A 27,110-nucleotide genomic window follows, 5' to 3' on the forward strand; every position below is an offset into this window, starting at 1 on the left:
TATGAAGCACTGAACTAGAATATATAGAATGCTCCACCTCATTGCAGTGCAGGAATGTGGAGTATCCACTGGAAAATAGAGAAATACATTGTAATGTAAGGCACTGCACTTGAAAACAGAGCACTGTTGTGGCATCTTAGATCATGCCCAGAAACAAAAAGTTACTTACCTTCAGTAACAATCTTTCTAGGGAATTCTCTGTCTACCAGCAGATTCCTCTTTTTTTATATATTGCAGGTGTCAGACCGAATTCTGAAACTTTTCAATTGCTCTCTACTTTGATAGAAGAATGAAAGAAGCTGAGTTATTGCTTGAGGGAGTGTAAACCCTGCTCAAGCAACAAACACAATCCTTGTTCTGGTCAACCAAAAAGTCATTTAATTAATCAATGCTTAACCCTTTGGTTGCATTCAATGCCGACGTGTGCACGTTTGTCGATTCCCTTGCGGGAGCGAGCTTTAACATATGGTTCCTGCTTGCTCCCGCAAGGGAAACGGCTGCAGGCTCCACCTCTCTCCCCTCCCCCTGCTGCCTCCTCATCTCCCATCTCGTTTTATTTTTTGTTTATACTTTCAGCGCGAGGCGCGTGCTGGTTCTTTTTTGGATCCATTTCACAGGGAAGCAATTAAACGAAAGAAGGAATGAGATGCTGTGAACCGTTTCTTCAAGTCACGGTTTTCAGTAAGTGAGGAGCGAGGCGCGTGCTGGTTGTACTTAGTCTGTCATACCTTGAAAAGCGCCCTCTGGTGGTGGTCCGGTGGGGGGTATGCCTTACATGAGTTTCCTCTGATATTTGTATTGTAGAGTGCAAAATTATCAGTGCGTGTGTTGGAAGGGGTTAATTAACATTGCAAAGCCATACTGTACTCAGACACTGCTTATGCACGTGCGGGGCATTCGGAGCTGCTAATGTGTCATCAATTTTCCAAACACCCTCTGACTGCTTTTGAAACGGAAAGCAAATAAGAAACAAAGCGTGACTGAAAAGATAACTGTGGTAATATAAATAAGTCCATTGAAGAGGTGTAGATGAAGATGGTATTTGCATAGGCCGCCGCACCCCCCGAAGGGGGGGGGGAGGCTAAAGGGCCGATGCCATAACCCGCGCCGTGCCCAAGTGGAGAACCGGTTCTGCGCGCTTCAAAGTGCCCAGAAGCCAAGGGGGGGGGAAAACTCGCACCAAGCCGCCCGGAAGTGGACAGTGCCTGGTGGCGCCAAATAGGCAGCCAATGAGTACGCGGCGGGAGCAGGGAGAGCGGCGCACCAACGGACAGTTTGCAGAGAGAAAGGCCAAGGCGAAGCGCTGCCCGGAAGGACTATCGTAGAAGCTGACCATCGCTGGATCACCGGTTCGAGTAGTGCGGCTGAGGTTTTTTTCTCTACTTGGGTAGGCTCTCCCTGCATTCCCCGAATGAAGCGCAGTGGTGCCGACGAGGGGCACGGAACCTCCGGGGCCACGTGGGGGAGCGGAGACAAGTGCGGAGGTCCAAGGCCCAGCCGCCTCAGCGCGCATAGTGCCATTGGACGGAGGGCAGGAATTGCCCCCCCCCCCGCAGAAGTACGGCGGGAAACCAGGAAAAGAGTGGCTGTACGGCCCTAGGTCATTGGCGTAACTGAAGCGGGGCAAGAAGACCGGGTGCTCACCAACGCCGTGCATGGTCTCGCTGCCGGTGGAGAGGTCCGCAGCGACAAGCAGGAGCCGCCCACATTCGGCCCGTGAGCTAGCGTCCACTCGGCCCTCCGGTAAGCAGTTCCCACAAAGGTGAGAGGGCATGAGGGCTGAGCGAGCGGGCCAGGTGATTGCAGGCGGGCAGAGCAGTAACCGGAAGCGGCCCCTTTAATTGAATAGTCCCCGTCACTCCGCAGCAGAGAGCGCGAGGGTCGGGAGAGCGGGACAGGTCTCTATGGCCAGGCGGGCGAGGCAGAAACTAAGCGCGTGAGCTGCCCCGCCTTCCCCGGGAAATAAGAAGCAGCTGCTCGAGGCCCGGGAAAGTGCACGCATCGGGCGGTACCGCTCGAGCGGCCATACAGAGGGATACTCGGGACACATTAGGCCCAAAGCGGCGCGAACCAGGGGCATCCCGCGCAGTGACCTGCCGGGGCAGCAGCAGGCGACAAAGATCACCCAGGGGCGGAACGGCTCGGGCACAGGGCAACATATCAACAGGGGAAAGGCCCTGGAAGTCTTGGAGCATCGAGCCATGGCAGACGGCCAACCAGAAGAGGTCGCAGAGCTGCTGAAAAGAATACGGGAGGTGTCAGCAATCCACGGCAGTGAATGGCTACAGCCGCACCTAGACCAGGCGAAAGGCGACGCGCCAGAAGGCAATGGGGAGGATGAGGCTGGCCCTTCCTCACCAAAAAGGCGCAAATGCACACCCCAGAAGAAGGCGCCCAGGAAGAACCCCCAGAGGAAGGAGCGGCAAAAGGGGGGTGTGCCAGCAGACGCAGCAGACAACGGCAAGAAGACCGGCGGCGCAGCAAATGGTGAGCATATTGCAAGCATAGTGAAGGAGTGTCTTAAATCATTGACCCCTGCATGGCTTAACGGCATGGGGCAGGGGGCAGGGGGGCCAAGGGAGCAGCGCGCAGAAGAGGCAATAAGCCTTCCATGGCACTTGATCGACCCAGGCTGGGCGCGACAGGCGAGGGTACAGGGGCAAGTGGGGCCTTCTGGGCAGGGCGAGCAGGTGTCCCCGGTCGCAGCGTAGGGGTATGGTAGTACAACAGGTAACCCAATGCGGGAGGTTCCAAGTGGCGACTCCTACCTCAGGCCATCCCCTGGGCCAGCATCCTTAACAACCAAGGCCACGGGTTTAGCGTGCCTCATCCCCCTGGCAGTCAAGGAGAGGATATGGCGCAAGGAATTCATAGACATTTTCTCCCTGCTTGAGATACAATTAGAAGGGCTGGACCTCACAACTTGCGACAGGATAGAGGAAGACAGGAAAGAAAGGTGCAGCTCCAGGAAAGAGAGGAGCTTTGAAAACTGGTTGGATGCTTTTAGGACCATGGCATGCATTATAGTTGAGAAGTTCCCGCGCTGCGCTGCAGACTTATGGCTCTACGAGGCCAACATCCATTGGGCGCAGAAACAGTTCCCCGGGGATGCGTGGCTGGAGTATGACAAAGGCTTTAGACTAAAAATGCAGAGGTATCCTGAGATGGAGTGGAATGAGGAGGACGTCTCAGGCTTTATACACAAAATGCTAGCGGCAAAGGAAGTGAAAGCCTGGGCGGGAAAGGGGGACCAGTCCTTTCGGAGCACCTATCACAAGGGCAGGGGCAAGGCATTCCACAGGTCACAGCATGCCTCGGGGAGACCCCGGCCTCCCACTAGAACCACGGCCATATGCTGGAAGTTTGACGCCGGGGATTGCACATGGGGCTCCGCGTGTAAATTCCAACACATGTGCTCAAGCTGCGGAGGTAGGCATCCGGCGGCAACATGCCGGAGCAAGCTGAGTGAAAGGGCGACAAGAAAGCCAAGAGTAAAAGCAGTAGCCCTAAGGCAACAGAGGGGGGGGACTTGAGGACATCCAAGATTGCCAGCTGGCCAGGTCCCCCATTGACACACAACAGCTGGGCAGGTTGGCTAACAAGTACCCGAACAGGGCAGATGCGACGGTCCTAGTGGAGGGATTTGAGGAAGGTTTCAAAATTCCATTTAGGGGCCACTTGCCGATGGAGGGAGCAAACAATCTAAAATCAGCTATGCAGCATCCGGACGTGGTGTGGGCCAAATTGGCCAAGGAGAAATCACTGGGTAGAGTTGAGGGCCCCCTCCCACCAAAATTACATGGGGGCATAGTTGTTTCCCCCCTGGGTGTGGTCCCCAAGAAGGAACCAGGGCAATTCAGACTCATACATCATCTTTCCTTTCCCGAAGGATCCTCCGTAAATGACGGGATCCCCCCTGAGGCTTGCTCGGTTGGGTATGCATCAGTGGATGACGCAATTGATTTGGTAAACGCGGCAGGTAAAAGGGCCCTTATGGCCAAGGCGGACATTGAATCCGCTTTCCGCCTCCTGCCCGTCCACCCTTCCAGTTTTCACCTCTTGGGCTTCCAGTGGGAGGGGGACTTGTTTGTTGACAAAGCCATGCCCATGGGCTGTGCCATATCGTGTTCATACTTTGAGCAGTTTGCTACATTCCACAACAGGCACCCAGAGGGCGGGAAACTGCATTACCTGGACGACTTCATGTTCACTGGCCCAGCTGGGTCTCCCACATGCGGGAGCACGCTGGCAGCTTTTGAGAAGTTGGCCAGGACACTGGGGGTCCCCTTAGCGGCAGAAAAAATGACAGGGCCAACTAGCAGCCTTACCTTCTTGGGAATAGAATTAGACTCCGCAGCTGGGACGGCCAGGCTGCCAGCAGACAAGGTTAGAGATTCCAGGGAAGAGGTCAGGAAGTTGCTGGGCTGGAGCAAGGCCACACTCCGCGAATTGCAAGGGGTGATTGGGACACTGAATTTTGCAGCTAGGGTGATCCCTGCAGCCAGGGTATTTTCCAGGCGGTTGACATAGCTGACATCAGGGGTCACCCACAAACACTACCACATCCGGCTGGGAGCGGGTGTCAAACAAGACCTACTAATGTGGGACGAGTTCCTTCAGGATTTTAACGGTATACTAATCTGGAGAGAAGGTTGGGTCACAGCCAAGCAGATAGCCCTGTTCACAGATGCAGCAGGGAGCCTGGGATTCGGGGCAATTCTGGGGAAGCGTTGGTGTGCGAGCCAGTGGCCGGAGAGATGGCATGCGCAGGGCATAACCAGCAATATCACATTCCTAGAGCTCTTCCCAATAATAGTGGCACTGACAATTTGGAAGCAGGAGCTCAGAAACATGAAGTTGACCCTGTGGTCAGATAACAAGGGGGTGGTGCAGGCCATTAACAAAGGCGCAGAGAGATGCCCTGACACTTTGAGGCTAATGCGACAGTTTATTAAATTGCAGCTGGAGGGGAACCTGGAGTTGAAGGCTCGCCATGTACCAGGGGTCGCGATCCCAGGTGCAGCAATTCAGAGAACTGGTACCAGGGGCGGACAAGGAGATGACCCCTTTCCCAGCATACCTGTGGGACCTGGGGGATAGATTTGTCCAGACTAGTTATGCACGCGCTCACCCCAGATGCAGCCAAGAGATACAAGAAATATGCAGCCACAGTAATGAGAGTGGGGGGCATACAGTCACTGGACGACAGGGCAGGAACACGAACGGCAGTAGAGAAATTTGTTCAGTGGGCGTTCGATACCAAAAAGACAAGGTCATGGGCGCAGGCTCATCTAGCCGCCATCGCCCATTTCGCCAAGTTAGTTACAGGGGAGGACCCCACAGCATCCCTGTATTTAAAAACAGCATTAAAGGGTGGAGAAGAGCAGAAGGGGTAAAAAAGGACACTAGGCGCCCCATAGACTTTGATAAACTGGGCCAGTTACAGGGCGCATTGGAAGGGGTGGCAGCCAGCAGCTTTGAGCTTTCCTTATTTAGGGCGGCATTTACCACGGCATTCTTTGGCGCTTTCCGTATCAGCGAGCTGGTAGCTCCCAACAAGTTAGGCCCGGCCCGCGGTGCCTTCAGGTGTCTGACATCAGGCCCTTGGGAAGGGCAGTGGAAATAACTTTGAGACGGTCAAAAACGGACAAAGCAGAGAAGGGCGCGACCATACGGTTGCAATGCATTCCGGGGGCGGGCCTCTGCGGGGTATGCTGCCTGCAGAGCTACATGGTGACCCACCCAGCAGGGGAAGGCCCCCTGTTTAAACATCAGGATGGGAGCAACCTGAGTAGGTTCCAATTTACTACAGTAATGCGACAGAGTTTGGCCAAAGCCGTGCTGCATCCAAGGTCTTTTGCCCCCCACTCGTTTAGGATCGGCGCGGCTACCTTGGCATCGCAGCATGGCATGCCAGAGGATAGGATCCAGGCAGTGGGCAGATGGCGGTCTCAGGCATATAAGACATACATCCGCCCTCATCTAGTGTGACACCAGAGTGGGCACACAAAAAAAACAAAAAAAAGAGAGGGGGGGGAGAAGTCACTTTGGGATGCCGTACGGCAGGGTGTCAGGGGGCTTCCTCTCCCACCACACCCCCCACACTGCAGACAGTCAACCGGTGCACAGAAGGCCACCGTATCCTACTTTCTTCTCACACTGCAGACAGTCAACCGGTGCGCAGAAGGCCACCTTATGCTACTTTCTTCTCTCAGCAGGGGGACGTCCGCGTCTGGTATGGGTGGTGGGCCATTCCTTCGTGTCCAGGATGGAGTCCTGGTGGCGGCAGTCGGGGCACAAGATGGAGAACAAACCCAAAGTGACGTACATCCGCTGGCTGGGGCTTCCAGGGATGAAGTGGAAGCAGCTGCTGACCACATTAGACGACCTACTGGCAGACTCGGCGTGGCATCCGGACGTCCTCATCATCCACCTCGGGGGCAACGACCTGACGCAACTGGGGCGCAAAGCAGTTGGACAAGCCATCCAGACGGATCTCACCAGGATATCGGCATGGTTCGGCCCCACGACGGTCGTCTGGCCGGAAATGGTCAGCAGGAAGCAATGGAGAGGTGCTGACTCCCACAAGGCGGTGGACAATGCCAGGAGAAAATTGAACATCTCGATGCATAAATTCTGCAAAACGAATGGGCTGGAATCAATCAGGCATGGACTGATTCACCCAGGACGCCCTGAACTTTATGGGCCGGATGGGGTCCACCTCTCAGACAGAGGGATGAGAGTTTTCTGGGACAACCTGTGGGGTGTGATGGTTCTCGCAGGATGTATATAAAAAAAATCTTTTTTTAAAAAGCTGCATACCTTGGGGTGGGGGGGAGCCGCAGAAAGACGTAAGCCTCCCTGCGGCGTGGCGGAAATTGATACAATGGTAGGCCACTCACCTAACGAGAGGAACTGTGCTGTTTGTTTTTCTTACCAACGGAGTGAAAGTCCGTCCTGCATTTCATCTCGCTCGTCTCCTGAAGCCTCCCCTCGACGAGGACTCGCTGGTGTGAGCGAGCCCTGCATTCGGCAGGGCTGGTGATACGCTCCCAGCTTGAGGCCCACGGGTTGAGGCTCGGGACAAAAACTTTCAGCGAGCCGGGGGACTGCGCGGACCAGCATCCTTCAGGTAGCCCAGCTGGTTCCTCTTCCCCCGGCGCTCACGCCCACGGACACGCCCACCACCTACTGTGAATATCTTTCGTGACACCCGCTTCGCGGGCGCCACTCACCTAACGAGAGCAACTGTGCTGTTTGTTTTTCTTATCAACGGAGTGAAAGTCCGTCCTGCATTTCATCTCGCTCGTCTCCTGAAGCCTCCCCTCGACGAGGACTCGCTGGTGTGAGCGAGCCCTGCATTCGGCAGGGCTGGTGATACGCTCCCAGCTTGAGGCCCACGGGTTGAGGCTCGGGACAAAAACTTTCAGCGAGCCGGGGGACTGCGAGGACCAGCATCCTTCAGGTAGCCCAGCTGGTTGCTCTTCCCCCGGCGCTCGCGCCCACGGACACGCCCACCACCTACTGTGAATATCTTTCGTGACACCCGCTTCGCGTACGCCACTCACCTAACGAGAGGAACTGTGCTGTTTGTTTTTCTTACCAACGGAGTGAAAGTCCGTCCTGCATTTCATCTCGCTCGTCTCCTGAAGCCTCCCCTCGACGAGGACTCGCTGGTGTGAGCGAGCCCTGCATTCGGCAGGGCTGGTGATACGCTCCCAGCTTGAGGCCCACGGGTTGAGGCTCAGGACAAAAACTTTCAGGGAGCCGGGGGACTGCGAGGACCAGCATCCTTCAGGTAGCCCAGCTGGTTCCTCTTCCCCCGGCGCTCACGCCCACGGACACGCCCACCACCTGCAAGTATATAACTACATCATTACTCCCGCGTCGCGGGACGCCGGGCGAAGCCCGGGCAAAGGGCGGGCCGTCTGTGGCCGTCCGGGGACGTACGAGGACGGGACGGGCCACCCCACTTAACTTTTGCGCACAAACCTCAAATTCATTGTGGATCTATGAGAGTAAGGTCTTCACCAGTAAATAATTGAACATAGAAACTGGCTTAATATAGACATCGCAAGTAAAGTGAAGGGTGGTAGAGGAACGTCAGGAACCTTCCAATAGCAACAGTAAAATCTAATTCTTGGCGAAACTAGTTACCTAGAAATTACATCTGGCCGACAATTGGATAAGAAATGGGCTTCAAAAAATTGCGATCCCGCACAATATTCATGAAAAGAATGGGTACCGAGAATGCAGTACGGAAATCCTCAGATAAAGCTATAAAACATGGTCGTATAACTCACACCCCGGCAATTAGTACATATTTCTCTGCCCTTACAACTAAAGAGGAACTAGAAACACATACACCGGAAAAAGAAATTACTCTCAATTCACCAGCAACCACTGGGTCAGTAGAAAGTACCTCAATGAAACTTCAACCACAACAAAAATCGTGCCATCTGGATCCTGACCCAAGTAATAAACTATTTTGCACTCCAAAAGACCTACAATCCTTGGATCACGAGGCGACTCACCTAAAAACCTCAACTCCTATAACAAGCCATGGGAGCTCATCGCTACTTGAGGAATTATGTATTAACAAATCAAACTTAATGGATCGAAAGTCAGAACTTAGGTCAACCAACAGTCTTCTGAAAAAAACGTCTCCTCAAGTTCTTTCACTCGATTCTTCATTGGACCCTTTCAATTTCAAAAATAATAATATCATTAACACAACTACACCAATGTCAAAGGCCCTTTTTTCGCTCCAAGAAATATTGGAATCGGTTCTTTCATTTTTAGGAAATATCTTAGAAAATTCTGACCAAACCTTGGATGTTCAAATTGGTATATTAAAACATCTAGTTGAAGAAAAAAGGAAAAAAGATCCTTCTGAAGCAGAGAAAAGTAATTTGATATCTAAAACCAAACATGCGCAACAGATCATTTCAAACGAATATAACAACGATCAGGAGAAAACAAAACGTGATTTTGGTACTCAGACATCAGAAATCCAAACACAACAAAACCAAAAGTTGGATAACCAAAACGAATCAGTAATATATTCTCTAAAAAAATTATTTAAAGAAAAACCTCAACAAAAAGTAAAACAATACCCAATTTTTTCCAAAAACAAGTACAACAGATATACACAAAAATGATCCTGGACAAGATGCCCAGGAAACACGCACTAATAATATACCAAGCAACGAAAAAGGAGAAACGATAGTTAATAAAAAAACGGAAAATGACCAAGAAGGAGGAAAAAGAAGGAGGAAAAAACCAGTAAGAGGGATCCAAAAAAAGAAAACCTGTAAACTAAAATTTCAAAAACCTACCACTATCTATAAATCTCAAAAGGAACAACTCGATGATAACATAAACCCTCAAATTATCGCAAAGTTGGAAACCAGTAACAGAAATTTCGAAGAAAAGAAGCAACAATTGGATCCAAGAGCAGAAGAGTATGCTCCATTCAGACCCTCTGTACAAACAGGTCAAAGAAACATAAATCCAACTGAAGATATCAATAGGTACAGACAAAAGGGTGAAGAGTCACACTCCAAAATTCTACAATTTGAGGAACTTTCCCTACTGACTCAGCCCCACTTAATAGAGGAAGGATTATTAACCTTCTACATCACATAAGGTCTTTACAATCACTGACCAGCAACGAACTTGATTTAGTGATCTTTCCCAAAAAAGATAATATCAAATTAGTGACGGTAACATTCTGGTCATCAGTTCTTCCAGGGATCATACTCAATGAAAAGGAGATACTACATAAACATGGATATGACGTAGTTGAAAGAGTGGAACCAATTGTAAATAAAATCCCAATATGGTACAACGATCAAATACGATTAATTTCCAACACACATGTCAAAAAACTCCATAGAAACTTTGACGTAACAGAAGATCTTGGAATCATGTACACAGGAACAAACTTTCCAGGGAAAGATACCCTAAAAATTCAGGTGGATAATGGAGAAAGGGCAGTATGGTACCATGATTCAAAAGAAATCGAAAATAACAATAGCATAAAGTCCTGGTCTTGGGTCTCGGAGACTTTGAACAGCAACAAAGTCACGAACACTCTACGGCAACCTGTTTAGCACTGGATTAAAAATCACATCCTGGAATATCGCTGGTAGAACTAAGAACAAAATGTCTGAAGCCACGAGTAACCAGCCTGATATCCTGATCCTACAAGAAACCTGGGCGACTGAATCCTTCTCCCATAAAGGCTATTATGTCTATGATATCCCAGCAATACCCACCAAACGTGGTCACGCAAAAGGTGGTTTGGCCATTCTACTGAGGGAAGAACACTTGTGGGCGCAGGAAATAGTAGACACAAAACTAGATAATTTACAGTGCATCAAAATCTACCATAAAAATACATAGTACAGCTCCCCAAAAGGCAATCCTGCTCTTCAACGTATATGCCCCTCCAGGCAAAAAACTAGATATCATATTTTTAGATATTATGGAAAATATTATGAAGATAACAGAAGACCAACTCTATTTGTCTTACTTAATTGTGGGAGATTTCAATGGCAAAATCTCTAATTCTGAAATCAACAAGTGGGCAAAATTATATATAGAAGAATCAATGGAAATCACAACTCCACACTTTCCCAAAGGTATACTAACTGACAAAAGAGGTAAATTGTTACTATCAGCACTACCGAATTTAAATGGGGTAATACTGAATGGCAATATGGAAGGAGACATCCCGGCAAATTACACTAGACGGGGCAATGGAACCCTCTCCATTATAGACTACATCATTAGTAGTATGGATCTGCTGGAAACAGTTACCTATTTGCACACCCAGTTTACTCAAGAGAGTGATCATGCACTAATGCATCTAACCACAGACTGGATACCCAAATCTACACCAGCCTGTGACATCATTTACCATAAAAGTACTATAATGATAAAAAGTGAACAGAGACGCATATTCTGGAACTCTTCGACTCTGGACAAAATCTCAGCATTGATTGAACACTCTCAATTCCTAGCAAAAATATATTCGGATAATCCAATAGAAAACTTCGAACTCATCATTAAGGATAAAAAAAATGTTATTTTAAATGTGTTACAACAGGGAACAGCAGGAAATAGCAAGAGGAAAGACAAAAACAAACATATTACTCAGAACTCTGTAATAAAGAAAAAGCTCAATAAACTTATACGTGCCCAATATGTGAACTCCTCATCATCTACGAAGAAGGAAATAAATAAACTAAAAAATCAATTGAGACGAGAGAACCAAAGCAACAAAAAAGCAATGCAAGATCGCAATTGGGTCGACATTCAAATAGCAGCAAAAAAATATAACCAGCGCAAATATTGGTTTTTAATCGCAAAAATAACAGGATCAAAAAAGAAATTGCAAACCATACCGGTCCCACCGAATGATTGGGAAACTTATTTGTCAGACCTTTATAAAGCAAATCTAACAAAACCAGATGAAAATAGCGAGGACTACATTAAAGAAAAAGACAATCGACCAATAACTAAAACCACAGTAATATCCGTTGAAATGAACATTCGAAAAGCAAGAAGCACAGGTGCCTCTGGCCCTGATCAGATACCGATCAAGGTCTTGCAAGCAGACCCAAAGGAGTGGAGTCAGTTGCTATGCCCCCTCTTTAACCATATTTTTAACATCGGACAAGTACCTAAATCATGGCAGGGGAGCATCATCATCCCCATACATAAAAAGGGGAGTAGGATCCTAGCAGGGAACTACCGACAAATAGCACTCATGGACGCCGTAGGAAAAATATTTGCAGCAGAAGTACTAGATCGCTTGAAAGACTGGGCTTTTTCGTTGGGTCTAATACCCATGTTCCAAGCAGGTTTTAGACCTAAACATTCTGTTACAGACAACATCGCGATCGTTCAGGCCACTCTGGATAAATATGTAACTCGGAAAACCCAGGTTGTATATGCAGCATTCATTGACTATTCTACGGCGTTCAACCGTGTAGATCGACCAACACTATGGAGAAAACTAAGGAGGCTTGGAATTCATGAACAACTGCTGCAAACCATAGTAAACCTTCATACTAATACTTGGTGTCAAGTCCAAATGGGGGGAGAAAAAGGCCTAACAAAAATAATTAAAACAGATAATGGACTAAAACAAGGGTGCCTTTTAGCTCCGATTTTATTCTCCCTATATCTAAGTGACTTGCCATATCAGCTGCAACTGGGCTCTAGTTTGCCTCCTAAAATCGCCAAACAAAGCATACATGCATTGCTCTATGCTGATGACATAGTGTTGTTAGACCTCACTCCTTTCGGATTACAAAGATCATTGGATATCTTGCACAAATATTCCAAAGAAAATTTCTTAATTCCAAATATAAAGAAAACAAAAGTTGTAGCCTTTTCGGGGAGGAAACAAAGCGCTAAATACAGCTGGAGGCTTGGAGGAGAAAAGATAGAAGAGGTTAACGAATATCCCTACCTTGGCAGGATCCTTTCGAAGAATTTAACAAATATAACACGGATAAAAAATCTACAAAGGAAATCCGAATTACATGCCGCGGCCCTTTTAAGACTCTACAGTGCCACTGGGAACAGGCATTTTTCCTCAATGTTAAAAATATACAGAGCAAAAATACCGCCTGTATTATCCTATGCGACGGAGTATATCCCCATAAAGCAATGGGTCTTCATGGATCGCAAAGAAGGAAAAATTCTAAGAAGGATCATGAAGGTCTCAGACTCTGTACCTGTTCAAGCAATGAGATTAGAACTGTGGCTAACGTAATTAGGTGGGCCTACAATTTACTGCATGCAAAAGAGAATACTCTAAGATCATTACTGAAAAAAGAAACTTTTGGGTTGGAAGCTAAAAAGCAAACTTTTCTAGAGAATATGATTGTTGCATTCCAAATGGCAAAAATTAGTCCAGACATACTGCTCACCTGGTCAACAGCGCAAATGAAACTTTTCTTTAAATGTTTCACCCCAAAATTGAGCTTTGAACTGGACTTCGAACATTGTAACAAACTATCTACTTATAAACCCTTTGCAGACTTACTGGAATATAAACAAATCCAGCCTTATATCGGGTTTTCCTTGACGCATGGTGCAAGGAGGGCGATTACTATGCTTCGACTGGGCATCCTACCTGTATTAGCGTATACATCAAGATGGCTCCCTGGAGGATCGCCAAAATGTACATTGTGCGAAGGGGGTGTTCAGAATTTTGAGCATTTACTATTTGTATGTCCAAATCTTAATGTAACCATAGCTCGTGCAAGATACCTTGACCCAATCTACCGTTCCTGCAGAATTACAATGGTGAGAGAACTTATATTATTGTGCAAGCAGCCTCCGAATGAATTTGTATGCTATAATACATTTTTTAAATCTTTTTTACCTTTATATTGATAAATAATGAAATTCTTATTTGAATGTGTAAAATGTAATATTTGTGGTCCTCTGTCGAGTACCAACACAAATAAAATCTTTTTGACTTGACTTTTGGCTAAGGAAACACACCGGAGGGCGGTGTGTAGGAGGAGGGCCACTCACTTTTGGATGCCGCACGGCAGGGTGAGGTGGCCGCACCAAGGAGGGGAGTAGCAGGAGGAGACCGCACTCGCGGCCCAGACCCGGCCGAACGGCAGAGCGCAAAAGGTAGCGAGCTGGGGGACCAGAAGAAAAAGCTCCCCTCCACTACACGCAAAAGGCGTGGGTGACCAACCAATGGTGATCCTGGAAATAACCTACAGAGAGGACCACCAAGGACTGACAAGGGAGCTGGTTGTTGGGACCATTTACGAACTGATGACTAACACCATCCTGTTATATGTTCTGACATGTATGATTTATGACCAATATTATGCAGTTCGCAAATGACCAAAGCATAACCAGCATGTGTAATTTTAATAAAACTGCGTCCAACAACGACCACTACATGGACACGCATTGTTGGCTATCTTTACAGGAAGGAGGGTAGACGGGCGGTAGGGAGGGCGGGGAGATGTCTGCACAGGATGGGCACGTGCGAGGGTTATTATTGAAAAAGGTAATAATCAAGTAATCAAGAGTCCTGTAGATAATAGTGCGAAGCCCCACCAGGGGCAGCTCTCTTCCTCACCAGCGCAAATGCGCCTAGAATTTGGTCTCATGAACGAATCAGTGGGAAGACTATACACGTGCATTAAAACCTGGTACTGCATTAAAATGAAAGCCACTGATAACAACTTAAATACATTTTTGTGGCAAGAAGTTGAAAAGGGAACTAAATCAGAGGCAAACAAATTCCTGACCAAAGCTCTGGAATTAACACGCACCACCCAGCTATGGAATAAAAACCTGCCAGTTAACTCATTTAAACAGGTAATAAACAAAGCCGCCAAACTACATTCTCTACTTATTGACAAGGAGATCTTTTCCCATCGTTCACATTCTTGGGTTGCAATTAACAGCTATAAACTTCTTACTCCGGCGCTCTACTTGGACTCTACATACTCTGTTTTTACTAAAAAAAGGTTGATGGCTCTAAGATTCGGAAAATATCCAACGCTGGCTGATGCACCAGCCTGGAAACACACGGGATCCATCGCCTGTCGGCTCTGTGATTATAAAAAAGAGGATATAATCCACATTATTTGTCATTGTACAAAGCTGAATCAAGAGCGAACTCTTCTTTTAAAGAATCACTTTCTGACTAAAGGATTACGTACCTGTAGGACAGCCATTATAGGCTGCTTGGACTCTACGGATACACAAATCAATTGTAAGATTGTAAAGTTTTTGCTTGCCTTTGAAAAACGCTTGACGACTGAGTAATACCTCTAATACTGTAGTGTGATTTTCTGAAACCTCATTCTTTTGTCCTTTAACGAGTATTTGAATTTTATCTTGATGTAAATTTTGAACAAGTATTCTTAACTAATTTAAAAAAATTTAACATTACGACACAAGTGTAAAGAAAATTTGTTATGGTTTTAATTAACTGAACAATAAAGTTTTTACTCTTCCTGCCCAGCCCATACTCGCAACTGACACTCTCAGGCATACCAACATTCTGTGACCTCACCACTCATACAAACATTCCATAACATCCACACTGGCTAAGCAGCAGGGACCATGAACTAGGAAAGATGCATTGCATTGAATATAAGTTACAACACATCTTCCCCTATATGAATAACAACAGAATGATACAATAATAAGTAAATGTAATAATCATAGCAATAACAATTACATGAATAATAAATCAATAAATAAGCAGATCAGTCATATAGATAAAAATTACATGAAGAAGCTACGAAACACCTTGAAGGAAGTTAGAAAGGCACACAAAACATTAAATGAAGATGCGCCTAAATCCTATAGATGAAATGCTAAGGAACACTACAGCTAAAGAAGAAATGGTAAGATGAGAGTGACACAAATCTACAGCGATAAAGGAGAAGACATTGCAGAGAAGAAGCAATAGAAAATGAAACAAGACCCACACCTCTTCCCTTTTCAGGGCACAAAAAAAAATAAGAACACACATTTTCCCCTTTTTCAGGGCACAATGAAATAAGTAGAAAGGATGCAAAGTGCATACACCAAAAGAACGAACAGCACTACAACGTTCAGAGTCACCACCACACCAGTTGGCCAGACAAGTATTAAGATAAACTGAGAACAAAATATTAAAAGGTGGAAACAACAATCAGAAAAGACAAGAGATACTCCTAACAATAAAAGCAAACAGGATCTCAAGAGGAGAAGGGTGAAAAGAACACCAGCTAGCAGTACAGACAACAGAAAATTTGAGGGAAACCTCAAATGTCATACCCACAAAAGACTTTTGCGCAAAATTGAAAACTGTGGCTGACTAAATTCATTAAGTAATTTCAGAGAAGATCCCAAGTAAAGGAATCTTACAATGTAAGCATATAAAGTTAAAGTAACGTGCACTAAAATATGTATATAAGTAAGTAACATATTCAGCAATGTAAGTGACGAGCCCACATAAAGTAACATGTTAAGATGGCACGTCACATAGCCAATGGGCTATCAAATAATACAACTCACAATTCAGATAAAGGATCCCTTAATACAATTTTAAAGCAAGGCACTGTAATATATACAGGAAAAGTAGGTGACAACTAAAGTCACATAGTCAATAGACTATAAAACTCATATGTGTCTGGAACAGAAAGCATCACATAAAAAAAGTACATATGAAGTTGAACCTTACTGGATGACACATTTAAAGCATTTGAGTATGTTAAGCATCATGTAATATAAACCTCATTGGAGTTTAAGAAATAAGAGCATGCACAAAAACAGATAGAACAATGTACTATCAATAAGCATAAACATCATATCACCACATAATACATTAAAAGAACCAACAAATGCAAGTTAGCAATGTGGCTTAAAAGAAAACAGTACACATTCCAAACTTTATGTAAAGTTGTTAACACCTAGATGAATCCAAGAAGAGTAACAGGCAAGGTGAGAGATAGCACAGTTTGAAGAGAACTGCAGCACTGGTGTCTTCAATCGCAGGAAACAGCATGAATAAGAGTGCTGTACATAGGAAGGAGAGCTCTGAATGGCAGCAGAAAAGAAAACAGTACCTTAATAATCACAGGACAGCTGACCTCCATTGGCATGGCAAAGTTGCAATGAACACGGTGAACTGGTGCTTATGACATAGAAATACATAAAATGTTAAGAAGCGGTGGTACTGAAGAGCCACTAGGAGGCGCTGTAATATAATATTCATTCACAGCGTGAAGTAGATCCAAAACGTGTGACTTTTTGCCGATCACAAGATTGTGGCACGTATAATGCGTAGTGCGGGGTGGCTCTCAGCACGTTAAAGCACCAAAAACGTCCCAGAAAAGCAGCTAGCAGGCAGATGGCGGAAAAGTCACAAGGAAACTTCAGGAGCTGCGCAACATCCTGGAAAGAGTGCGCGCTCAGAGCTCATGCCAGCATTTTTAAAAGAGACACGATGGTTGAGCTGACAAATTTAAGGTTATAATTAAAGAAAAGTTACCGAACAGCCTAGTCTCACAGAAATGCACCAAGTTAATGCAAAGTTGAACTGATACTGAGGAGAAGTCAAAAGTGGCATGAAATGAAAGTCACAAATGGGTCACGAATAAAGAGAACAAATGAGTTCAGCTTACGGTGCTCCAAATGTTGATCATGCATGGACATTACTGCAGATCCATGTCGTACAATACCTCTCACACTGCTGACTCCTCTATAGCAAATATATTTCTTAAATCCACAATGGGAACAACAGCAATGACGAAGCTCTTGTGGGCTCTGTGCGCAAGAGCACTTTCAAGAAGAATTTCGGAGCACTTGGCAGCATAGGTGTGTGGCAACCCGGTGCTCAGTGCCTTTGAGTGGTCTCCATCCCGATCCAATCGCATCACACTAAACGCAGACTATGTCCTCTTTTTCTTGACTGACCTGTGGTTTTCAGAGCCCCGCATCCTACAGATTCTCCAAGTGTTTGGCCAGACCACTGGGCTTAGTACTAACTGTAGCATTGTGCTACAAAGAACCTCAGACACAGGTTCTTATTTTATAGGAGCTTTATTATGTGCTTCTCACTCCGTCCCTGTCCCTATCCTAACTGACTCTCATCCTGTCCTGACCCCTTTTCTTCCCCTCAGCCCACCTAACTCCGCCCACCCCAGCTACTAGACTGTAAACTACATTACATCTCCCCCTTTCTTAATAAAGCAAACAGACAAACTAACTTCAGTCCATCTCTACGATGAGTCTCTTTGATGGCTGAATGTCACGACGGGGTCGCAACAACATGGTCCCAGTGGACGTACTTGGCGAGGGCCCATCCGGCCGGCCTGTTTTTTCCGGGTGACCATGATCAGATTCTGCAAGTGCAGGATTGCTGGTTGCGCTTGTCACCGGCTCCTCCATGTCTTGAGGACATCTCTTGAAGTGAGAGACATTTCTGGTAATCCGACGGTGTTCAGATTCCGCGGTCAGCATGGTGCCTTTTTGTTTGGTAACCAGCAGTGGCTCATAACGGAAACGACAATCAGTCTTTTTCTGTTGCTCCTATTTGACGAGGACATGATCTCCCTCATGTAGGGATGGCGACCTCGCTCTCCTTTTGGCGTCGGCGTATGTCTTCATTTTGTCTTTGTTGTATCTGTCGATCACGGCCATTTCGTGATGATTGTGACTCGGCAATGCCTCTTGCAGGGCTCCTTCCCATGTCGGGATGCGATTTCTCATTGTCCGCCCCAGCATGAGGGTCGCAGGGCATTGCCCGGTAGTTGAGTGAGGAGTTGTCCTGTAAGCCCTGAGAACTTCATTCAGGGCGGCCTGCAGCTCCTTCTTCTCAGCTGTCGCTTGCTGGAATGTCCTTTTGATGGTAGCCATGAACCTTTCAACAGTGCCATTGGCTTGTGGCCAGAGTGGTGTGACTTTTCTGTGCTTGAAGTCCATGTGCTTTGCAAATGCACTAAATTCGTGTCCATTAAATGGGGGGCCATTGTCCGTTTTAACTTCTCTGGGAACACCCCAGGTTGCAAATACCTCATCAAGCACCTTGAGTGTGCAGGAGGCGCTGGTGGACGGTACTATTTGGGCGATAGGAAATCTGGAGTACTCGTCGATTATAGCAACCACATATTTCCCAGATTGAAGTGGTCCATAAAAGTCCATGGCAACTTCTTGCCACACTCCGCTGGGCAGGGCAGTCATTTGCAGTGGTACCGAAGGACTGCTTTTGCTGGTCAGCTGACAGAGATGACAGTCTTTCAATGTATCCTCTACTATCTGGTCAAGAGAAGGAAACCAAACACGTTCTCTCAATGCGTGCTTAGTGGATACTACTCCTCTGTGGCCTTCATGGGCCAGATTGACAACTCCCTGCCTTGATTGACTTGGAATGACGAGTCTATGATCTCGTAGAATGATTCCGTCAGTGGTGACTGACAGTTCATCTCAGACGTGCCGGAATGCTTGTATCTCTTTCTGGATTGTGGGGTCGGTGTCCTCTTCCTGCGGGTTAAATCTCCATCCGTTGGTTTGGATCCTGTGGAGTACCATTTGCAGGATGGTGTCTTGTGCTGTGGCTTCCCGGATAACATCCATGGGGATGGCGGGTGGCAATGCCTGGTCAGCCACGAAGTAGATGTATTCCTCAGCGATCGATGCTTTGGATTCTGAAGACGGCTGAGGGTGGCGGGACATGTAGTCAGCCGGGTTCTCCGCCTTCCCCGGTTTGTGAACAATTGTGAAAGTGTACTCCTGAAGCCTGAGACCCCATCTCTCAATTCGCGGAGGCATCTTGGATTTCGGGTTGCCATAGATGGTGACTAGCGCCTGATGATCCGTGATCAGGGTAAAATGTTTGCCATAAATGAAAACATGAAAGTGTTCGCACGCCCACACCACGGCAAGACTCTCCTTCTCTGGCTGTGAGTACTTCTTCTCAGGATTGGAGAGGCTGCGGCTGGCATAGGCAACAATCCGCCTTTGGTCAGAGTCGTGATCATACTGAGCCAGGATGGCCCCTAAGCCAACGGGGCTGGCGTTGACTGTGATCTCAGTCTTCCGCTGTGGGTTGAAGTACGAGAGGCTGTCAGCTGATTCCACAGCACGCTTGATGTCTTTGAAAGCTCGCTCGCACTTAGGGGTCCAGTCAAATGGTTGACCCTGTTTGGTGAGGGCCCGAAGGGGGTGACTGATGGTTGCATAGTCACGGATGTAGCGGGCACAGTAGCTGGCCATCCACAAGAATGATCTCAAGTCATTGACATCTTGCGGGCTCTTGGTGTTGTTCAGAGTTGCAATTTTGTCTGGATCTGGCTTCATGCCCTCATCTGAGAAGATGTGGCCAAAGAATTTCAGAGTAGCTTGGTGAAATTCACATTTCTCCTTGTTCAACGTCAGGTTAGCCTCCAACAGGGCATGGCAGACACGGTCAAGAGCGATGTCGTGCTCGCGAACATCGGATCCATAGACTAGGATGTCGTCACTATAGTTCAAGGTGTTGGGGATTTGTTGAATAATTTGCCGGATCACCTCCTGAAAGATCTCAGCGGCAGAAGAGACACCAAAACTCAGCCGTTTGTACCTGTAAAGCCCCAGGTGAGTAGCAACGTGGTGATATAGCGAGAGTTGACGTCTAACTCAAGTTGGTGATAGCCCTTGTTCAAGTCCAACTTTGAGAATACTTTAGCGCCATTCAGCGCAGCAATCATGTCGCTGAGATGCGGTCCAGGGTGACGCTCCCTTTCAATTGCAGTGTTTGGCAAGCGCATATCAACGCATAATCTTACTTTGTTGGGAGTTCCTTTTTTGGGTACAATGACCACCGGAGACACCCAGGGAGTCGGGCCATCTGTCCGCTCAATGATGTCCGCGGACAGAAGTTCCTGCAGTTCGTCTTCAACGGCACTTTGCAGATGGAATGGAACACGTCGAGGGTGTTGCGCAACCGGTTTGATCCTTTCGTTGATGTGCAGGTGGATCTGACACCCTTTTAGCTTGCCTAGGCCTTGGAACAGCTTGGGAAATTTGCTGATGCAGTCTGGATTATCACTGACTTTGAACAGGATTTCCACTAGACGCAAACGCTCCGCAGTGGGGAGACTGAGTAGGCAGTCCGCTTCAGGGCCCTTGATGACGTGTATTACTGCCGGTATGGAAATGTTGTTATGCGTGAGTGTCGTGTGGAATTTACCCAGACAGGGAAGCGGTTTTTTTGGACATCCACGTGAAGACACGGACTGGTGCAAAAGTTAGTGGAGGCTTCGGATTCATTTTCTCGTGTTCTGTCACTGGAATGTAGTTCAGCGAAGACCCGCTGTCCATTACAAATTTGGTGTCATGGTTCCCCACCTTGATGTGTAGGCGTGGATATCTTTTGAGTTGATCGGGATAGGCAATCATGTTTACATACTCCACAGTGTAGGCCGTATCCCTGGAGGATGATGAACTTGACTCTCGAGATGGAGATCTGCGTTCCCATCGTGACCTACGCGACTCTCGGCTGGAGCGCGATGAACTTGGGGATCGTACTGGCTCTCCTTGGACGGCCCGGATGTGATGTTTCCTTGTGTTCGAGCGAGGCGATCTCGCTGCTCCACTTCGCTTTTCTTTGTGGTAGTCCCCACACATGGCCTCGAAGTGATTCGATCGCCCACATTTTCTGCAGCGCTGACCCATGGCTGGACAGGAGTCTATATGAGGGTAATCATATCCACATCTGTAACATCGTCGGGTTCTTTCTGGCTTCCGGTCTCTTCGCCCTGGTTCTTTTCTTCTATATTCCGGGCATCGTTGGTGTGATGATTGTCTTGGCCTCCATTGCTTCTCTTGTGAATACTTTCGACTGCTCCAGCGTTGTTCTTGAACGTGGTGTGCTTGCTCATGACTCACACTGTGTCCCGTTTCAATGGTGGCGGCGTGTTCTTCTGCTTGATCGTACAGGCGAGTCATCTCCTCAATCTCTTCTATCTCATGTGGTTTTCTTAGCAGCCGCCTTCTGAGTGTTTCGGAGTGGCATCCGGCTATGGTTTGCGTCTTGATGGCAGCGTCAGGCGAGAAGGTTTCAAACTCACAGTATCTCGACAGCCGTCGTAGACGAGTGATGAACATTCTCATAGCTTCCTCTTTTCCCTGACGTGCCTGATGGAATGTATGGCGCTCAAAGTCCACGTTTCTTTTGTGGAGAAACTTTTTATTTAGTGCATCACGTACCTTGACATACGTATCAGCATCCACAGGTGGAATGTCTTTAATTATTTTGCTCACTTCTCGACCTGCTAGGTTACGGAGGGCAATTAGCTTTTCCTTATCTGCTGTTACTTTGGACCCCTCAATGTAATCTTCAAAGTCTTCCAGCCATTCTTGCCACTTGGGACCCATGCTCCCTCCGGGCGTCACGGTCAGGGGTTCTGGTGCTCGCAGGTGTGTTCCTCCCTTGATTTCATTTCGCGGTGGCGAATTGGCGGGTCCCGTGGTTCGACATTGTGTCGCTGTGTCCTTATGTATCCTCACCACTGCTTGTGTGTTATTTTTTTTCGGTTCGCCAATGCTTGTTTATTTGCTTTTCCCAATGCTTGTTTGTTTCTTTACGCCAATGCTTGTTTATTTGCTCTTGACAGTGCTTGTTTCCTTCTATTCGCCAATGCGTGTTTACTTGTTCTTTTCAATGCTTGTTTGTTTCTATTAGCCAATGCTTGTTTATTTGTCCTTGTCAATGGTTGTTTGTAACTTTCTCTTAGCCAATGCTTGTTTGTTTGTTCTCAACAATGCTTGTTTCTGCTGGGTACCGGACTTCAAAATGGCCACCATACAACAATCAAGGGGTCTGTCCTGATGGGTGCCTGACTTCAAAATGGCCGCCATCACTGCAGGCACACAAGGCTCTCTCCCTTGGCTCACTCGGTCTTTCTTCCACTCTGGACTCACCGGTTGGCAGCTCTAGGAGGCAGCACACGTCAGGGCCCTCTTCTCTCCAGCTGTGGCCACGAACAGGTAAGGTTGGGGTGATTGCCCACCTTGCTCTTAGCTTCCCGCTCTTCTCTGCTGATCGCGTGCCAAAGACCACGCATCGGGCGTGAGGTTTTCAAACCTCCGACGGCATACACGTTCCGGTTCCGGCGCGCTCAGCCGCGCTTGGCAGCAGGCTCTCGGGGACAGCGTCCTCTCCACCAGGGCACCTTTTCTTCACTTTGGGGTGCTGGACAGGGTCGGAGTGGGCTCCCGACTCCTGTTTCTTCAAGGATGCTGGGCGACACGCATCCGGCGGGACTCGCGCTTTCGGCGCGAAATGGTTTCTGTTGCCGAGCGTTTCAGCGCTCGCTGTCGTGGCTCTCTCGGGGTTCCCCAGCGTCTCTGAGGATCAGGGTCACTCACTGCTGACCTCCTTCCTCCAGCATCAGCTTCACTCGGCAGCGGAGCTCTTCTCTCGACGCTGCAGGGGACAGGGTGCCTTCACACGATCTTGTGGGCTGCATTCATGCAGATCCCACCCTCGTCGCCAGTTGTAGCATCGTGCTACAAAGAACCACAGACACAGGTTCTTATTTTGTAGGAGCTTTATTATGTGCTTCTCACTCCGTCCCTGTCCCTATCCTAACTGACTCTCATCCTGTCCTGAAACCTCCTCTTCCCCTCAGCCCACCTAACTCCGCCCACCCCAGCTACTAGACTGTAAACTACATTACACTAACCCCTCTAATTACATATTGTTTCCGGTTGAGAATCTGGGTCGCGAAACATGGGCAAAGCAGCTATCTCTCGCTACTACGAGATTTACATATCTCGGTATTTTTATGTCGCCCTTCCCAAACATTTTCTGGGCACACAATATTTACCCACTCACTACGAGCCTTAAGGAGGAAACTGCAATATGGTCAGTGGCGGCTGGTGAGGTTTGTGAGTGGTGAGGCTGGGCTTGGTGTGAGGGGGAATGGCACAGCATTTTTTCAGGAGGTTAGTCGCCGTTTTCTGTGCAAATTGTATTTAACAAAAAAGGGATTAAAAAACTGCATTTTTCAGCTAATTTTTTTAAATGAACAGAACAAAAAGGAATAGCTGTCCTAGAAATGTGTACTCCATCAAATGACTTTGGAGTACAAAATCTCTCTCTCATCCTGCTACTGAAATAGTAGTATTTTTAATATGGATCTCAACACAAATCTATGAGAGAGGAACTATGCACACTTAATTTTACAGTGAATAACAACTAGCTCATTTGCAAATTATAACATGGGCAGCAGAATTAACCTTTGTAGGTTTGAGCAAAACACCAGCAACGGTTGAATGGCAGACTTTACATGGCCCCAGCAGTTGTCACCTAATTAACTGATTAAATCAGAGAAAATGATGCTGTACTACCCCCTACATTTCTGCCTGCACCTAAAGTGAAAACAAAATGTATGCAGGTGGCTGGCGTAGATGTCAGTTTCAACCCAATCTACTTCTTTGTCCTCCAGAAATGTCCAAGATCAAAACTACAAATCCCAGAACGCAACTTTTCTGTTGGCTAAAAAAGAAAAAATAGCTGAAGGTGACTCACAATCCTTTCTGAAATGTATATCATTACATTGCCATAACTACTTTGTTAAATTGATGGTAAAGTGTCGCTTATAAGTGTTACTTGTAAGCATTTGAATGTCACACACAAATGTACTCAAAACATGGACATGTCACACATAAGCAGTCTGGGAGCGTGGCAGCTATGATGACAAACAATTACAAAGTCACCCACCACCCACCTGCGGTGCAGTGAAGGCCCTATAACCGAGTGTACTCGTGCCATTATCGTGTATGAATTGCATTGATTTTCAATCTCATTTGCCATATATAGAATGCCTCCTACTCCATTGAAAGGTTATCATAGGCAGTAACGTGATCATTTTGCGATGCAAAATAAACAAAGTTGGGCTTAGTGGGTGAAATGTAAGTGCATGCATGTTAAAAGGCAGATGCAATTTTCATAATTGCACTGCACATTTTGCCGGATAGTCTGGTCCACAGTTTCTCCGTAGGCGCTTACAAAAACGCATTTACATTCCACCAAAAGCAACTTCTAACGATTTTTTTTAGTGAACATGAAGTGATGTTGGGGTCTCATAATCCCAATTTTTTCATTAACAGCATGTTTGCTAGGTTATAATATTACCACCGGAAACTGTAACTCATTTAAACGTGACAAGAGATGTTTTAAAATAGTGTCGGATTCCGACAGAAGAGGCGCAATGGTTCTGAAGAACTGACTTTCTCATATGCCTTTGCTTATAGGGTCCTCATAATTTTATGTGCATCTGCCCTCTGCCCGAATGCCGAGTTATTAATCATACCAAGGGTTATGCATGGACGCATGTCGGCGAGTGAGACCAACAGTGCAGACAGACACAATGCAAAATGTGTTAAGTGGCGCCTGAAATTCACATTATCTATGCGTAGTCCAGTTAGGCAAAATTCCCCCACTACCCTCCAAGGCCTGCTGCAGTGCACCCCCACGTACAATGAATGAGTCCAATTACAAGTAACAAGATGGACCTGGGAACGGCACCTGTCAGATTCTTTTAACGGTCCTTACTTGGTTAATTCCCAAGTGCCGGCCCGACTCCTTCGAATGTGTCTTGTCAACAAGTCACGACACAGGTACCTGCAGTGCTTTTGGTACTACTGACAGTGCAGTAAATCATTTGTCTGAACCGACAAACACGGAATTCACTGTTGCAAAAATGGCACCGCGCCGAGCTCTACAGTGTCACAGAAACCACTCGAGTCTGCGCAGACTCGATTTCTTGCCCTCCTGTCTGCCACACCCTTTCCCAAATCGTGGTCCCACCCACACCCTGAAACGAGTTGGGAAAGGGTGGGGGTGACAATGCTCTCCACTCCCTGATTGACATGGAGGCTTAGCAATACCGGGCTTGTAATTAAAACGCCCTGGGCTAACTTCCCCTCCATGCAATCAGGGGGTGGAGACTGGGTCTGGATGCTAAGTCTTTGCCGAGCTGATGACGTCACAGCCCTCAGGGCTGAGAGATTGTCAGCCCGGCAAATACTTAAGCTTTGGGGATACCCAAGGGAGCAGTTAAAAGTTGGTGTCAGTCACAGGTCTTCATTGCTAACGCTGAGCACAGCAACGACGCTGGTGTCACTGACTGGAGCAGACAGTGCCCCTCTCCCGTTCACAAACTTACAAGGGGGCATTTTCATTAATTCAAAAACAGTTTAAACTTCATGATTGCTTTGTCTTTTTACTTCGGAACTAAAGGGGGCGGAGCCCCGACGCCCAAGCACAGAATCCACCACTGGTCTCCCCTCACGCTCTCATTGTATAGGCGTTCAGCGATTTTTAAAATGGTCTTACTGCCCGGAATACTTTATAGACTACAACATTTCCCATATGCTAAACGTGAACTTGGTTCGCACAAATCAATGCCATCCATAACAAGTTTCTCTAAAATGGCACGACTTTACGTGTTGCTTTGAGTACCTGCACACAGTCAGCTGTGGATGTGTACGCTTATTACACGGCCTCCCACGTGTCAACTGTAAATGAGTGGTGGTATAATTTGCCTACGGATCCAGCGTATGCACTAGAACTTATGGCAATGGAAGAAAACCCCTCTTCTTCAATTCCTGTATAGCACACAGAACCTGGACTTTCCACCCCCTGCTTGGGGCACAGTGATCCGGCTTTGGAGATCTGCGGTTAAACAGATGGGTTGGCATGGTCCCCTAATTTAGGCGACCCCGCTGTTGCATTGTACAAATCACCGCTCGGTGTCGGCATTAGCAGGATTTCAAGGGTGAGACTTAGTGGAAATATCCACGTTAGGAGACGTAATGAAAGGTACCACTTTAAAGTCGTTCAAATAGCTACAGACAGAGTTTCAGCTATACAAATCTCAATTTTATAATTATCTCCAGCTGCGACATGCTCTAACTCCCCTACTCCAGACGATTGAGAATTTGCCAGAATTTCACCCTTTGGAGGAACGCTTATTAATGGGCGATTTAGGTGACCATAAGTTCAGTCAGATTTACCAAATGCTGACGGCGCACCCTTCCACAACCGTACACAAGACTAGACATCCTTGGTCAGAAGACATACCAGGTATGATCGATGATGACTGGACTGAGGCCTTGGCTAGCCCTCGCAGTGCGGCGGTGTCATCGCGCTATTGTCTCATGCAATTTAAATATATACACTGCATATACGATACAAGGTGCCGTCTTTCGAAGATGGGCATCATTCAGTGTGGAAATTGAAGAACTTGATGTACATAAACAGCATTCATTTCCCTTTTTCCCACTCCTCTCCCTGCGCGTACCATGAATACCGTAAAGCATTAACTACATCCCACTGCCAGCGAAGGCCTGTACTCCTGTGTACGACAGCCATTTTAGGCACCCTGGCCTTTTGCCCGCCTAAGATTAGAATCACCGGCTTCCCTTCTGCGTGTATTCGAACTCTCTCTCTCGTGCATAAACCATGAAACCCTCTCCCTTTGCGCGACCCTGCTATGAAAGGCAACCCTCCTGCTTGACCCATCCCCCCCCCCCCGTTTTCCTCTTGAAGAAGCATCCTTCGCCTCAGCTGA

General features: G+C 47.2%; 1 protein-coding gene across 1 annotated transcript in view; it reads right to left on the reverse strand.

Moving 5' to 3' along the window:
• Positions 1-27,110, reverse strand: part of LOC147703652 (uncharacterized) — a 1,900,603-nt gene that overhangs the window by 522,179 nt on the left and 1,351,314 nt on the right. Inside the window, exon 14 of the mRNA XM_086929537.1 lies at positions 26,641-26,656. Within this exon, the coding sequence (XP_086785663.1) occupies positions 26,641-26,656 (16 nt within the window). The remainder of the gene's footprint in view (positions 1-26,640; positions 26,657-27,110) is intronic.

This window comes from Lissotriton vulgaris, chromosome 7 (assembly GCF_964263255.1).
Source record: "Lissotriton vulgaris chromosome 7, aLisVul1.2, whole genome shotgun sequence".
NCBI classification, from domain to species: Eukaryota; Metazoa; Chordata; class Amphibia; order Caudata; family Salamandridae; genus Lissotriton; species Lissotriton vulgaris.